At 54.5% G+C, this 14,528-nt stretch overlaps 1 protein-coding gene across 1 annotated transcript; it reads left to right on the forward strand.

Moving 5' to 3' along the window:
• Nucleotides 1-307: 307 nt before the first annotated feature.
• Nucleotides 308-1,441, forward strand: ACTRT2 (actin related protein T2; the record flags this gene model as incomplete). Its single annotated transcript, XM_080693416.1, has 1 exon — nucleotides 308-1,441. The coding sequence occupies one exon, from the start codon at nucleotides 308-310 to the stop codon at nucleotides 1,439-1,441; it is 1,134 nt and encodes a 377-aa protein (XP_080549542.1).
• Between the last annotated feature and the right edge of the window lie 13,087 nt (nucleotides 1,442-14,528).

A 14,528-nucleotide genomic window follows, 5' to 3' on the forward strand; every position in this document is an offset into this window, starting at 1 on the left:
GGGCCCCAGAGCCCCGCCCACTAGGCTCCGAGCCCCAGAGGACAATTGTTGCCTTAGCTAGATTGTTACCTAAGCTCCAGCCCTCCCTGAAAAGGCCTCTGTGGGTGGGCAGGGCCACCTGAGAGGGAAGCAGACTGCTAGGACGATGGAGGGCCCTGGGGTTCCGGGGGCAGCCTGCTAGCCCTGGCTGGAGACGCCCAAGAACCACGGAATCCCGTGAACTTCCAGAGAAACCTATTGTGACTCAAAGTGGCCCGAGCGGGTTCTGTCTTTATTTTGGTGGCTCTCGGCAGAGGATGCAGTGGACATGTTTAACCCACAGATATTAGATTGTCCGGCTGTGATTTTCGACAATGGGTCGGGGCTCTGCAAAGCGGGGCTGTCTGGGGAGATTGGGCCCCGCCATGTCATCAGCTCCACCGTGGGGCACCCCAAGTTCAAGATGCCCAGTATGGGAGCCAATCAGAAGAAGTACTACGTGGGGGAGGAGGCCCTGTACAAGCATGAGGTCCTGCACCTGCGCTCCCCCATCGAGCGGGGCCTCATCACCTGCTGGGACGACATGGAGAAACTCTGGAGGCACCTCTTCGAGTGGGAGCTGGGCGTGAAGTCCAGCGACCGGCCGGTGCTCATGACCGAGCCCTCCCTGAACCCCAGGGAGAATCGAGAGAAGACGGCCGAAGTGATGTTTGAGAGCTTTGGCGTGCCTGCCTTCTACCTGTCCGACCAGGCCGTGCTGGCTCTGTACGCCTCAGCCTGCGTCACGGGCCTCGTGGTGGACAGCGGGGATGGGGTCACCTGCACTGTCCCTATCTTCGAGGGCTACTCCCTGCCTCATGCGGTCACCAAGCTCTACGTGGCGGGCAGAGACCTCACGGAGCTCCTCACCCGGCTCCTCCTGGCCAGCGGGCGGACCTTCCCATGCCTGCTGGACAAGGTCCTGGTGGATGACATCAAGGAGAAGCTGTGCTATGTAGCCTTGGAGCCCGAGAAGGAGCTCTGCCGGCGGCCAGAGGAGATCCTGAGGGAGTACAAGCTGCCCGACGGGACTGTCATCTACATCGGGGACCAGCTGTACCAGGCGCCCGAGGCCCTGTTCTCACCCGAGCAGCTGGGCACCCAGAACCCAGGGCTGGCGAAGATGGTGTCCAGCAGCATTACCAAGTGCGACACCGACATCCAGAAGACGCTCTTCGGGGAGATCGTGCTGTCGGGGGGCACCACGCTGTTCCAAGGGCTGGACGACCGGCTTCTGAGGGAGCTGGAGCAGCTGGCTTCCAAAGGGACCCCCATCAAGATCACCGCACCCCCCGACCGCTGGTTCTCCACGTGGATCGGGGCTTCCATTGTGACCTCTCTGAGCAGCTTCAAACAGATGTGGGTCACTGCCACAGACTTCAAGGAGTTCGGGACATCCGTGGTCCAGAGACGGTGCTTCTAAAGGGCCCAGCACACGGGCGTTGTGCGTGGGGCCGTGCGTGGGGAGTGGCTTCAGGAGGAAGTTCATTAAAATACAAATGGTGGAACCTGTGGCTGTGTCCACTCCATTCATTTCCGGTGGTACAGCACCATTTCTGACCAGGTGGTGGGCCTGCTAAGGTTCTGCCCACACCTCCAGAGAGGGTCCCGGGTGAGGGTCGAGGGTAGGTCCACCTGCAGACTTTGTTCTGAAAGCCGGCCCAGAGCTTGATGCAGGAGGGCCCTGGAAGCTGCTGCGGGTGGGTCTGAGAGACAGGGTGGGGAGGACTAGGTGGGATAGTGCCCTGGCCTGAGGGCTCCCGGATCCGCACCCCTGCACAGCTCTTCTGGGCCAGAAAGATAAATCAGATGGCTGGAGATGCTCTCCTTGGCATATGGGTCAGCTAGGAGCAGAGATCTCTGTCCATTCAGGGCTCCTTCATTAGCTCAAAGTAGTGATCTCTGTTTGTTTTTAGTTTCAGGAATCTTTATAGATTTGTTGTTTAGGGGTAAAATACTGGAAACACAGTTAATGGCCGTCAACAAACTAACAGTTGAATAGTTTAATGCAGGAAGAGAATTTTCCCATATGGATTCGGTGGAATTCTCCCAAAGTATTATTGGAAGAGAAAAGGAAAATACAGTTAAGTCCCTGTAAAATGGTTCCCCATCTTCTTCCTTTTTTTGGTAAGAGAGAAAAAAAAACACCCTAAAACAAAAAACAATGGTCCTCTCCCGGGCATATGTATATGTATGCACATTTGTATCTACATATATAGACAGATATGTGCTTTTATGTGGGGATAAGGACAGAAGGACGCATACATGAATGGCACACCAGGTTGGCGGCCAAGGAGGAAACGAGAGGTGATGCTGGGTAAAGGGAAGAAGGGAAGAGGGAGGGAAAATAAAAAGGAAAGGGTTGTGTGTAAGAGATCCAGCCCCAATGAAATAACCCATTTGCCTAAAATTGGATGTTTATCTGTATTTAATTTTCAGTCTGTCTTTTTAGCACCATTGTCCTTTCGGCCTGTGGTGTATTTGGAGTGAGCCTGTGGTAGATCTGAGGACTGTATATAGTGGGGTTACTGGTTTAAAATCCACCTTCAAGCCGGGCGCGGCAGGCACGCTTGTCACCCCAGCATTCGGGAGGCTGAGACCGGAGGATCGCGGTTCGCGGACAGCCTCAGCTACTTAGTGAGGCCCTCTGCAACTCAGCGAGACCCTGTTTCAAAATGAAGAATAAAAATTAGGGCAGGGGGTGTAGCTCAGAGGTTGAATGCCCCTGCGTTCCATCCCCAGACTCGCAAAAAAAAAAAAAAAGAAAAAGAAAACCCTCAATTTCTGTCTTTTAATTGGTGTATTTAGACTGTTTATACTTAAAGTAATTGGTATGTCAAAGATTAAGGGGTCACAAACATTTTTAGAATTCCATCTTGATTTACTTATAGTGTTTTCAAGTGCATTGCTTTGTGTAGGTTTTTGGGGAATGGCTCTAGGTTTCACACTATATGTGCGTGCACACACACGTGTGTGTGTGAGAGAGACTTCACAATCTACAGTTAGTGACAATTCACCACTTTCAGTAACGTGTAAAACTCTGCTTCTCTTTAGGACTCTTTATTCTCCTCACTTTTAAAATATCATCTTATTTCCTCGTGTACATTGAGCACAACATCAGATGGTGTTAGAATTTTTCTTCTACCATCAAATATGATTTAAGGAACACATTAGAATGGTATACTATATTTATCTCTATTTTTTACCCAGTTTGATGTTCTTTTGTCTGTTTTAAAATTCCAAGCCACCTTCAGCTAGTTCCTTTAGTTTAGAGAACTTCCTTTAGCCTTCCTTAAGGATGGGTTTGCTAGCAACAAATTTTCTTATGCTTTCCTTTGTCTGAGAATATTTTTATTTCCTTTTCATCCCAAAAGGATATATTTACTAGAGATAGAACTTGCAGTTAACAGATTTCTTTCAGCACTTAAAAAGCTGTGCCAGTTCCTTCTGGCCTCTGTGGTGGTTATATATATATATATATATATATATATATATATATATATATATATATATATATATATATATCCTCTTATTCCATCAGTGTTCCCCTATGGCTAATATGTCATTTTTCCTGCCAGGCGTGGTGGCACACGCTTGTAATCCCAGCATTCGGGAGGCTGAGACCTGGAGGATCGCGGTTCGCGGACAGCCTCAGCTACTTAGTGAGGCCCTCTGCAACTCAGTGAGACCCAGTTTCAAAATAAAGAATAAAAAAAATAGGGCAGGGGTGTAGCTCAGAGGTTGAATGCCCCTGGGTTCTATCCCTAGACCCGCAAAAAAAAAAAAATGTCATTTTTCCTATCTGCTTTCAAAAGTTTTGCATTGTCTTTAGATTTCAGAGGTTTGATGATGTGTCTTGGTGTGGATTTCTCTGAATTTATACTACTACCATCTTCTATGTCATTAATGGTGGGTGGGCCTGGAGGTTCCGCTCCCACTGGGATCCACCGCCATGGGTGTGGTTGAGAAGTGTTGACTAGACCTGGCTCCCAGGTCTAGTCATAGACCTTGCTCAGTCTCATAGTTGTGGGTGGGTGGGCTGGGGGAGGCATAGGTTATAGCAGGATGTTAGTTCAACTTTCCACTTTTCCTACTGAAACCAGAGGTAGGTGTAGGTTTTTCACTGGCCTCTGGCTTGACCTGGGAGAACATTCCCCAAAAGATATGCTTTCATTTGGCTGACTCTTTCTACCCTTTCCCAATAGGTGCAAGCTTTTCTTGGCACCTTTCTGGTCTACACCGGTTGGGGAAGAGACTTCTCAGCATCCTCTTATACATATATGGAAGACAACAGGAAAACCAGGGGCATCCCAAGTCCCCAGATCCTTGGGCAGCTGGATTCTTTCCACCTTTCAGTCTTCCTGTGTTTATTATGTCCCTTCCAGGACTTTTGGGTGGTAAGAGGGAGGACTTGGAATGAAAGTCCTTGAGTAGTGTTTTTGTTTCTCATATATATATATATATATTTTGGTGGTGGTACTGGGGTTCCTGGAAAACCTTCTACCTTCGGGCTATACTCCCAGACCCCCATTTTTTATACCTTTTTATTTGGAAACAGGAAACCTTGCTGGCTTTGAACCTGCGTGATCCTCCTGTCTCCGCCTCCCAATCGCGGGGATTACAAGCGTGCGCCACCACGCCCGGCTCTCATCATAATATTTGAAGGTTACAAAGGAAGTTAGGGCTATTAGCCCAATGTCCTTCTATTATGGTCACTTGATTTTATAGAAGCTGGGACTTGCCAAAGCCATATATAGGGCTGAGAGCAGAATTCAGCCCAGAGCCCAAGACCAGGGCTCTTTTCCTTTCGTATGTTCCTTCTATATCCTTTTCCACCTGAGACTGTGCCCATATTACCAAACTACGGTGCAAATAATGAAACCTAAAACAAAATTTTTCTATTCAAGATACCCTGTTCCTCCTCTTATGATGGCTGTTGCTATTGCCATGGTGATGGCTGTGGTAATGACGGTAGTGGTGATGATGATGATGACAGTGATGCTGGTGGTGGTAATAGTGAGGATGATGGTGATGGTGATGGTATAGTGATGACAGTGATGATCGTGGTGATGATAGTGATGATGACGGTGATGGTGGTAGTGGTACTGGTAATGACAGTGATGACGATGATGATGATGGTGGTAGTGATGATGGTGGTGGTGATGGTGATGACAGTGATGATGATGGTGGTGATGAGGATGATGGTGATGGTGATGGTGGTGGGGATGGTGATGACAGTGATGATGGTGGTGATGATGGTGAAGATGATGGTGATGATGGTAGTGGTGATGTATGATAGTTATGATGGTGGTGAAGATGGTGGTGGTGGTAGTAATGATGGTGGTGATGATGATGACAGTTATGAATGTGGTAGTGATGGTAGTGGTGGTGGTGATGATGGTGATGATGATGATGACAGTAATGATGATGGTGATGGTGATGATGATGGTGATGACAGTTTTGATGATGAAGGTGACCATGATGATGATAGTGATGATGATGATGGTGTTGGTGATAATGGTGATGACAGTTTTGATGGTGGTGATAATGATGGCAATCAAGATGATGATGATGATGATGGTGGTGATGATGATGGTAATGACAGTAATTGTGGTGATGGTGATGATGGATGATGGTGATAGTGATGATGGTGATGACAGTTTTGATGATGATGATGATGGTGATGACAGTAATGATGGTGGTGATCAAGATGATGATGATGGTGGTGGTGGTGGTGATGATGATGGTAATAATGACAGTAATGGTGGTGATGATGGTGATGGTGGTGATGACAGTTTTGATGATGATGATGATGGTGGTGATGACAGTAATGATGGTGGTGATAATGATGGCGATCAAGATGATGATGATGACGGTGGTGGTGGTGATGATGGTAATAATGACAGTAATTGTAGTGATAGTGATGATGGTGATGACAGTTTTGGTGATGGTGATGATGGTGATGGTGATGACAGTAATAGTGGTGATGATGATGATGATGGTGATGATGGTGGTGTGATAGCAGTGATGGAGATGGTGGTGATAACAGTTTTCTGACCTCTAGGTCTTCTTCAGCACTATGTCCTTTTCAGGTTATGGAGTGAACTGAGGGAAAGAACTTCCCCAGGTTCCTGGTAGAGTCCATAGCCGGAGCATTGTAACCAAGATGGCTCTGAATTCTTGCTTTTATTGGTGGGGAGGGGTGGAAGGCCCAGAGAGTGCCAGGCAGGTGAGGCTACTGTTTATGTGGGAGGGAAATGACAAGAGCTATCAAGTTAACCTTTGTATCTATATGTTGGGGCCCACTTGGCTGGACCGAGATGGCACCCAGGCTTGTTGCCAGCGTGGACTCAAGATGGCGCCTAGGCTTGCAGCCAAGTCACGAGGCTCACGAGGCTGGCGGTGCCCTGAGCCTGCGCAGTGAGCCCTATCAGGCGTCCTACGGATGCTCAGTGACGCAGCGCCTCGTGCTACCACCAGCCCACCTATGAGAGGGTTAGAAATGCACATGCCCTAGCTGTGGGAAGCTTGGGGTTGGTGGAGTGATGAGGGAGGGGTTATGAGACTGATATATATTTGCCTGCTGTGTGCATTGAGAGAGAGAGAGAGAGAGAGAGAGAGAGAGAGAGAGAGCATTAAAGAGGAAGCATCATCAGCAGACTCGGTGTTTGTGTCTTCTTTCCTGGGGCTCTGCAGGACGGAGCCTTAGGGACGCGATATCTATAGCTTGACCTGCTTCAGCCATGGGGTGTCTAACACAAAGGACCAGGGCTGGAAGAAGAGAGAGAAGCTCTGCTCAAGGGGCTCCTAGCTCGAAACTCACAATGGGAGACTGGGGTGGGCTATTACATGTCCATGAATCAACTGCTTTTCCCAGGGGCATCTTGAGCCAGAGAAAAAGATGTCACCTGGCTTCTGTAAAAGTAGGGATCTTCACAGGTGCTCTATGGTTTGCCTGGGTCTGTGGATAAACCTGGATGTGTCCAGAAGTGCCTCAGGGCCCTTTCCCTGAGCAGCAAGAAAAGAGGAGGACACCAACAGAAACCAGAAAACCTGTGATCCTGTTTCAGCATGACACTGGCCTTCCTAGTGCCTCCAGTGGGGCCAGATGTTTCCAGCTACCACCCTGGCCCCAGGGACCGACCTCTTGCATAGGCTAGGAGCAACTACTCATGTCCACAGTATCAGCCTACATGACCTTTGGAATCAAGATTTCCCACATCGCATGGGTAGAAGTGTCCAGGGCTGCCCTACACCCTAGAGTGCCCTCTGCCGTGGGGCTTGTCCCTTCCGAAAATTTCTGTTACCATTGTGAACAACAGCTCGGGATTCTAAAGGGTAAGACTCTCAGACACAGATTCCATGGAGACCTAAGTCCTATCTCACAGTGAGGACCAGGCACAGAAGGTGTAATGTTGAAGTGGGTATTAGGACAAGGGGATGCTCCAGCACTCAGTACCCCGTGGGCCACCCTCAGCATGGCCACCTCCTAAGATACTATAGAGGAAGTCTGGAGGCGCCTCTGCCACAAGGCACCTCTGCCCATGCCTGTGTCCTGAGGGAGGTCCCTGAGTCCCTTGAAAGATGGATTTCTTTGGGGAGTCCTGGTGCTCCAGGGCCCTGTACACTTGTTGCCAAATCCCCAGGCCTCATTACAGACAATGGGTGGGCTACTGCATGTCCACAAGGCAATTGCTTGCCCCAGGGCACGGTTTGAGTCAGAGGAAAAGACATCACCTGGCTTGTGTCCTCACAGCTGCTCTGTGGTCTGCCTGGGCCTGTGGATAAACCTGGATGTGCCCAGAGGTGCCTCATGGCCCTTGTCCTGAGCAGCCAGGCGCATCTTGGCTCAGCTGTGGTCCACCTACTGGGGGTGGCTAATCTGCCCTGCCACATCTGTCCCATCAGCACAGATGCTTCGCCCAGGCAGGCACTGTCCAACGCAGGCAGCTTTGTGGTCCAAGAGGAGCTCCTTGGTGTCTTGATGGGGGCTGGCCTCCTGGGGAGGGCAGAGGCCAGGCACCTGCGGCTCCCATGTGGCTCTGGGCTTGGGGCTGGATTGTTCCCTTCAGCACCTGACCCCCCAAGATCCCAACACCCAACCTTGATTCAGAAGAAGAATGGAGAGAGGGCAGGTCTCCCCACTGCCCCACCAGGGCAGAGATGGGGTGTCCACTGTAGATGCCAGTTCCTAAAACCAGCGCAGGTGCAGGCAACCTGCAAGCACACACACAGATGCACAACTGGAGGACACAGAGGTACACACAGAGAGGAGGATGCTGGACACCTGGACTGGCCAGCAGCTGGAGGACTCTCCCAGCACTCCCAGGACCTCTCTGGTGGACCTCCAGAGGAAGCACCTCCCTGCTGAGGTCTTAATTTCAGACTCGGCCTCCCACCAGGGGAAGTTCCCCTTGCTTTAAGCTGCGTGGTGTGGGGCTCTTTGTTACAGTAGCTCTGAAGGCTCACCTCTCATACACCCCCAGGAAGGTCCTCCAGACCCTTCCCGCCCAGCTTCATCTTCCCAGGCTTCCCAGGCCAGAGAGCCAGGACCATGCAGGACCCACTCACTCGCTCATTCATTCAGATTTCATTCAATCAACCATTCATTCCACAAACCCTGGTCGGAGGCATCCCAGTTCCAGGCACAGGTCTCTGTGCTGTGAATCCCCAGCAAGCAGAGAAATCTTCTGAAGACCAGGAGGGTCCTGAGCGAAGCGGCTGGCATACAGGGAATTCTGTCCTGCTCAGACCCTCACTGGGTCCTCTGCCCTTGTCCATGAAATGGGCATGCCCAAGATGTTTGCAGCTGCCCACCACCTGGGAGGATACGGTGCTGTCCAGCTCCCCGGCCCTCGGCCCAGCCTCCCATGACTCCTTGGACAGAGCTCCTTGGACCCCAGGACAGTGAGGGCAGGGTGGGCCTCGCTGGGGATAAGTGGGATCCCAGCCCCTTGTAAACACATGGGGCGCAACTGTCTGCAGTCTGAATATCACACCGCCTGCCCACTTCCATATGAGGGGATTTACGGGTGCTTAAGAGTTTAGGCTGGTGGCCCCTAATCCAACACAGAGAAGGAGAGCAAGCGGGCTGTCGGCGGGGCCCAGACCACCTGGAAGATCGCCCAGCGCCCTGCACACAAGCCAGGACCCTCCCCCAGCGCCGTCCACCCTGGACACCCTGCCTGCTCCATCCGACTCCCTCCTGCAGGCCCAGGAACCAGGCGCTCCCTGAGGTGCTCCAGCTGCAGGTGGGACGCGGCCCTGGGGGCAGAGTCAACAGGGCCTGCCACTCCTCGCCAAACACTTCTTCCCCAGGCTGGGCAGTCCCCGGGAAGGACAGGATGCTCTCAGGCGGGGTGGCATCCCTGAAGGCTGAGCTCACCACAGCATGGACGGGGAACTAGGGTGACCCCACGGTTGACTCCTGGAGAACTGTCCTGCTCCCTTCCCTCTGTGCAGGGCCGGGCATCGGGCATCGGTAAGCACCCTTACCTGGTGCAAGCTAGAGACCTAGCCGGCTCCAGCCTCGGAGTTTTGCTCAAGTGGGAACTTCCACTCCCTCCTGCCCAGGACTCCCTCCTGCCCGGCCCTCGTCCTGCTCTGGGTAAAGCTGTCACCAGGCCGTTTGTGCAAAACCTTTAGCAGCAAGTGGCGGTTCCCTCCTCCCCGGGCCCTTTCTAAGCCAGCCACGGGTCTTGTCTTTCCTATACGTGCCGTGGTTTCTCTGCTAATCCTGGCGTTGTGTAGACCTGTGTTCAGGGCACTGTCACCCGATGACAGTGGCCGGGCTCGGGAAACAATGCTGGTATTGTCACAGCCAGCCCTGGCTCAGAGAGGGGAAACATAAGACATCCCCAGTTATCACACCCCTGGGGGCCGGGCTCGAGCTCACACGAAGACATAATAATTTCTCCTATTATTCAATTCTGTGTCTCTCACTCTGGGTGGGGAGGACGGCCAGGCTGTGCGGGGCCAGGCCCGGCACATCTTCACACCTGGGCCAGATGGGTCGCATCCAGGGACCCGCAGGAGCCAGGGAGCTGGGCACTGCTCCCGAGGGTACCTCTGGGGCCTGGCCATCGATGGGGCGCCCAGCAGGCGATTTCCTGTGGCTCCTCTCCCCACAGTTGTCTCTTGACCCGAGGCCCACAGCACTCTGGCAGGGCCAGGAATGACGCCGTCACTTTGGGGAGATGTAATCTGAGGGCGGAGGCAGCAGCCCCTTGCCCGCCCAGCCCAAGACCGCCAACTCTGGCCAGAGGTGGCTGTTCCTGGCCCCTGGAGGCTCAGTACAGCCAACTGCCCGCAGGGCCAGGGCAGAGACCCCAGCCCAAGCCTGGTGGGGCTGGGTGCCCCCCAGAGAGGCTGCTCCTCCGCCCGTGGGCATTCAGGCCTTGCTGGGAGGTGCCAGCCAGCGTAAGCTGATACCTCACAGTTATGCAACCCCTTCGGCCAGGATGGGTCGCGGGATGGACCGGCCAAAACAAGCACCATGCCGGCTCCAGAAAGTGAAATCCTCAGGCCCAATTACCAGGAGGCTCAAGGAGGCGGGGGAGGGCTGGACGGGAAGGGCAGAGTGCCGGGAGGTCTGGCTGGCTCTGAGTCTGGCCTTGGCCCGGTGGCCACCCCTTCCCCCAATTAGAGGACGCTTCCAGAGCCTTCTCCCCTTTCCCCCAATTAGACCAGGACATTTCACACACAAACCCTGTGCCTGGGGGGGGGGGGCATAGATACTTTTGCTCCTCTTCCCTGTCCCGGGCAGCAGCAGGCTGACACTCTGAGGTGGACATCAGGTCCTGGAGGTTCCCACGGGAACTGGGCAGAGACCCCAGGTGCCGAGGCCTGGCCTGGCTGTCCCTGGAGTTACACACTGCAGACTTGGGGACGAGGTGCCCTGCTTAGGAAGTGCATAGCTACTCCATTGGCCAGGGTATCCTGGAGCCAGGCAGAGCTCAGAGTGTGTGTGTGTGTTGGGGGGGGGGTGCTGAGGCAATGGCGGGCCAGGCAGGGGTGTGCCGGCCAGCATGCGGGGCGCTGGCCCGGGCTTTGGGGTGAATGGACAGGAGAGGCAGACAGAAGGATTGTGGCACGCTTGGTTGGGACCCTGTTCTAAAGAGGATGTACCCCTTTCCTTGCCAACCGTCTCAGTCAGGGCCAACCAAGGGCAGGAAGAGGCGCTGACCACCTGGGAGCCCCTGCTCCTGCACAGCAGCCTGGGTGCCCTGGTCACCGCGGGCACCCAACAGGACGAGGCCAGCTGAGAACCTGGGGCTGGCGAGGGAGGAGCGCGCCTCCGTGTGGGAGGCCACAGCCCCGGCGCGGCAGCGACAGAGGCCTGTGAAGGGTGGAGAGGAGATGCATTGGCCCCCAGCGGGGGCTGTTTTTTATCTCACAGAGAGCTTGGAGATGTTTTACATAAAACTCATCCCCAGGAACATAAATCAGAGAGGGGAAGTAGGACTCTATAAAGATCTTAAAATATTGGCTTTGGCTTGTGTGCACAGGAGGTAAGGGCCTTAAGCAGAAAAACCTGTTCCCGGGCAGCACATCTCTAGGGCCTGGGATAACGGGGCTGTTGGGGCCTGGAGCCTGCGCTGGGCGCCCACCCCAGGCCTGCTCTGCCCCCGCAGAACCAGGGCTGGGGGCCCTGGAGATTCGGCCACTGAAGCTTTGCCCTCGGGTTTCACCCCCACCCTGAAGCCAACTGTGTGCTGGGTAGGGAGGGGGAGCCCTGAGGCAGGTCAGCAGAGGAGCTGCCACCTGCCGGTGAGCAGACAGCACCTTAGGTCCACTGTCCTGGTGGGTGCTGACCGTCCCAGGCCAGAGATGCATCCAGAGCACAGCTAGCCCGGGGCCTCACTGCTTGGCCCTTCCATGGGCTCCTGGACTCTGGCGGCCACCATCTGTGCTCCAGCCCAGCACAGGATGGTCACCCAGATGGGATGCCCTCAGGATCCACTTCCCTGCAGAGTGGGCACGATCTTCCTGACGCTCCTGCTGTGCTGGACAGTGGTGGGAGGTTCTCCCCTGGTCATCAGTCAGGACAGAGGAGGGACAGCAGAGCTCAGGCCCATGCCCAACAAGCAGCTGTGTGTGAGAGACACGGGGGGAGGGGCTGCCCCCACCCATGGCCATGCTGCCCCAGGAGGCCAGAGACAAGGCCCCTGAGCTCATAGGCTGGTGGGCCACTGAAGCTACTGTCTGCCCGGGGAAGACTGGTCTCTGCAGTCTCCTGAGCAGTACACCCAGAGTCCAACAGTCCCCTGTCCACCACTGAGAGCCTGGGCCCTGGGTCCAGCAGCCATCATAGAGATGGCTGCCCAAGGACCTGTACCACCCCCCCAAGTGTGCAGCTTGGCATGGGTGGGGCAGCACAGGCTCTGTGGACTCTTGACTTCTCCAAGATGCTCCAGAGCCTGACTGGACAGGCTTACCTCCCAGGCCACTGGCCAGCCCCCCTCCCCATCATCCTGCGGGCCAGCTCACCCATCCAGGCCCAGCCTGAGTCCTGATTCTTCCCGCCCCTTCCCCACTGCAACTCCTGGCCCTCCCTCCTGAGTAGCCATGGCCCCCACTTCCCAGGAAGGTGTAGGGCCCCGAGGCAGGTGTGCCATGAGCGTGGGAGTCCAGGGGACCTGCTAAGAGAAGCCACAGATTGCCTGCCCTTGATAGATGTGTGTGTCAAGATAGAAAGCGTCTGTCCCTGAGCGAGACACACGGTGTCTGGTGTGTGATGCACCCCTCGCCCCAGGGGAGGGTCCTGGCTGCCCTGTGTCCGTCTCAGGCCTCTCCCTGGGCAGCCGGGTGGGTTTCCTGACAGCAGGAAGGGTTTCCTGGACGTCTGTGTGGTCAGGACTCACCTGGACCCAGCTGGGACTCTAGCTCTGCCCCCAACTAAACACCAAGGCTGCCCACTGTACGTACGGTGTTCCCAAGGCCTCCCAGTACCACTCTGCTCCTGTGCTTAGAGAAAGGTCCAATGTTTCCCTCCCTCTCCTTGCAGAGGACACCCTCGCACCCCCACCCAGTCCTCTTGTCCAACCTGGAGGTTCTTCCGCACCACGGTCTGATGACCCCAGCTCCAGCTCGCTGGCTGTGGGTGGCGCTCAGACGCCCCGCGGTCAGCAGGTGGAGAGGAGCCCCCACCTTGAGCTCCTCAGCTTCCTGCCACACTAGGCATCATGATAGCAAACATTAGCCGCTGCCGCCGCTGCCATCTTCTTTGTGATTTGCATGCAGGGAAGGTGCTTAGCCAACCTGGCACGTCCCAGGTGTGCCGGCCTCCCCCTGCCCTTCCCGCAGAACCCCCACCCAGGGGCACATGCAGCCCTGCTTTTGGGCCTCTTCAGCAAGTCCTCGGGCAAGTCTGCAAAGGGAGGAAGATGGTCACTTCCAGGCATCACCTTGGCTGGGCCTCAGACCCCAATACTTGGTTAAACACTAGTCTACATATTGCTGTGATGATACATTCTTAATTTTTTATTTCTTTTGATACTGGAGATTGAACCCAGAGGCATTCTCCCTCTGAGCTATACCCCCAGGCCTATTTTATTTATTATTTTGAAACAGGCCCTAGCTAACTTGCCGAGGGTCTCGCTAAGTGGCTGCTGAGTGGTGGGCCTGAAGTGTGCGACCCTCCTGTCTCAGCCTCCCAAGTACTAGGATGACAGGCACGTGCCACCCCACCTGGCTGGAGATAGTTTTTAGACATGATCAGTACTGAAATCGGTGGGCTTTGAGAAAAGCAGATGTTCCTCTGTGCTGTGGGCGGGCCTCATCCTATCAGTTGAAGGTCTTAAGGGAACACTGAGCCCCTCCACAAGGCAGGAACTGTTCCAGAGTCAAGACTGCAATGCCAGCTCTTCCCGGATCTCCAGTACAACTTGCCAGGCCCCTCAGTCACCTGAACCAGTCACTTAAATTCCCTCTCAACTCTGTGCACGCGCAGACACACAAACACGCAGGTGTGCACACACCCCCTTGGTTCTGTTTTCGAGAAAGCCAGCTTGTTGTTTTGAAAACTGGTGAACGAAAGGCAGGAGTCCAGCTTTTCAAATAGAAATAAAAATTGTAAATCCCTGCAAAGAAACCACAGCAAAGCCCAGGCTGAGGAAAAGAAGTCGTTCCCAGGTGGTTGGAAGCAGCTGTACTGCAGGGGTGGCGTGCATCTCTGAGCAGCCAGCCTGGGGGTGAGGCCTCGGGGACCGCAGTGGCCCTGACTCCGGCGCTGAGGCTGAGAGGGGCCAGAGGGCTTTCCTCCTGCATCCTGGTCCCTCGCCAGGGTCAGCGCCTGCATCTGGGGCCCTGCAGGTGCACAGAGGTCAGCGCAGGCCGTGAGTGTGCATGTCACCAGGCACACACACTCTGCCCCATGCACATATGCGCGCACACACACACAAGCACCATGCACATGCAGACACAGCACACACGCATGCACGCACACACACACTAAGTGATGTAGAGCTACACTCCGCTCCGTGCCCACCCGGCCCCAGCTCCGCCCAGCC

The sequence above is a fragment of the Muscardinus avellanarius genome (assembly GCF_963383645.1).
Source record: "Muscardinus avellanarius genome assembly, chromosome: 3".
NCBI lineage: Eukaryota > Metazoa > Chordata > Mammalia > Rodentia > Gliridae > Muscardinus > Muscardinus avellanarius.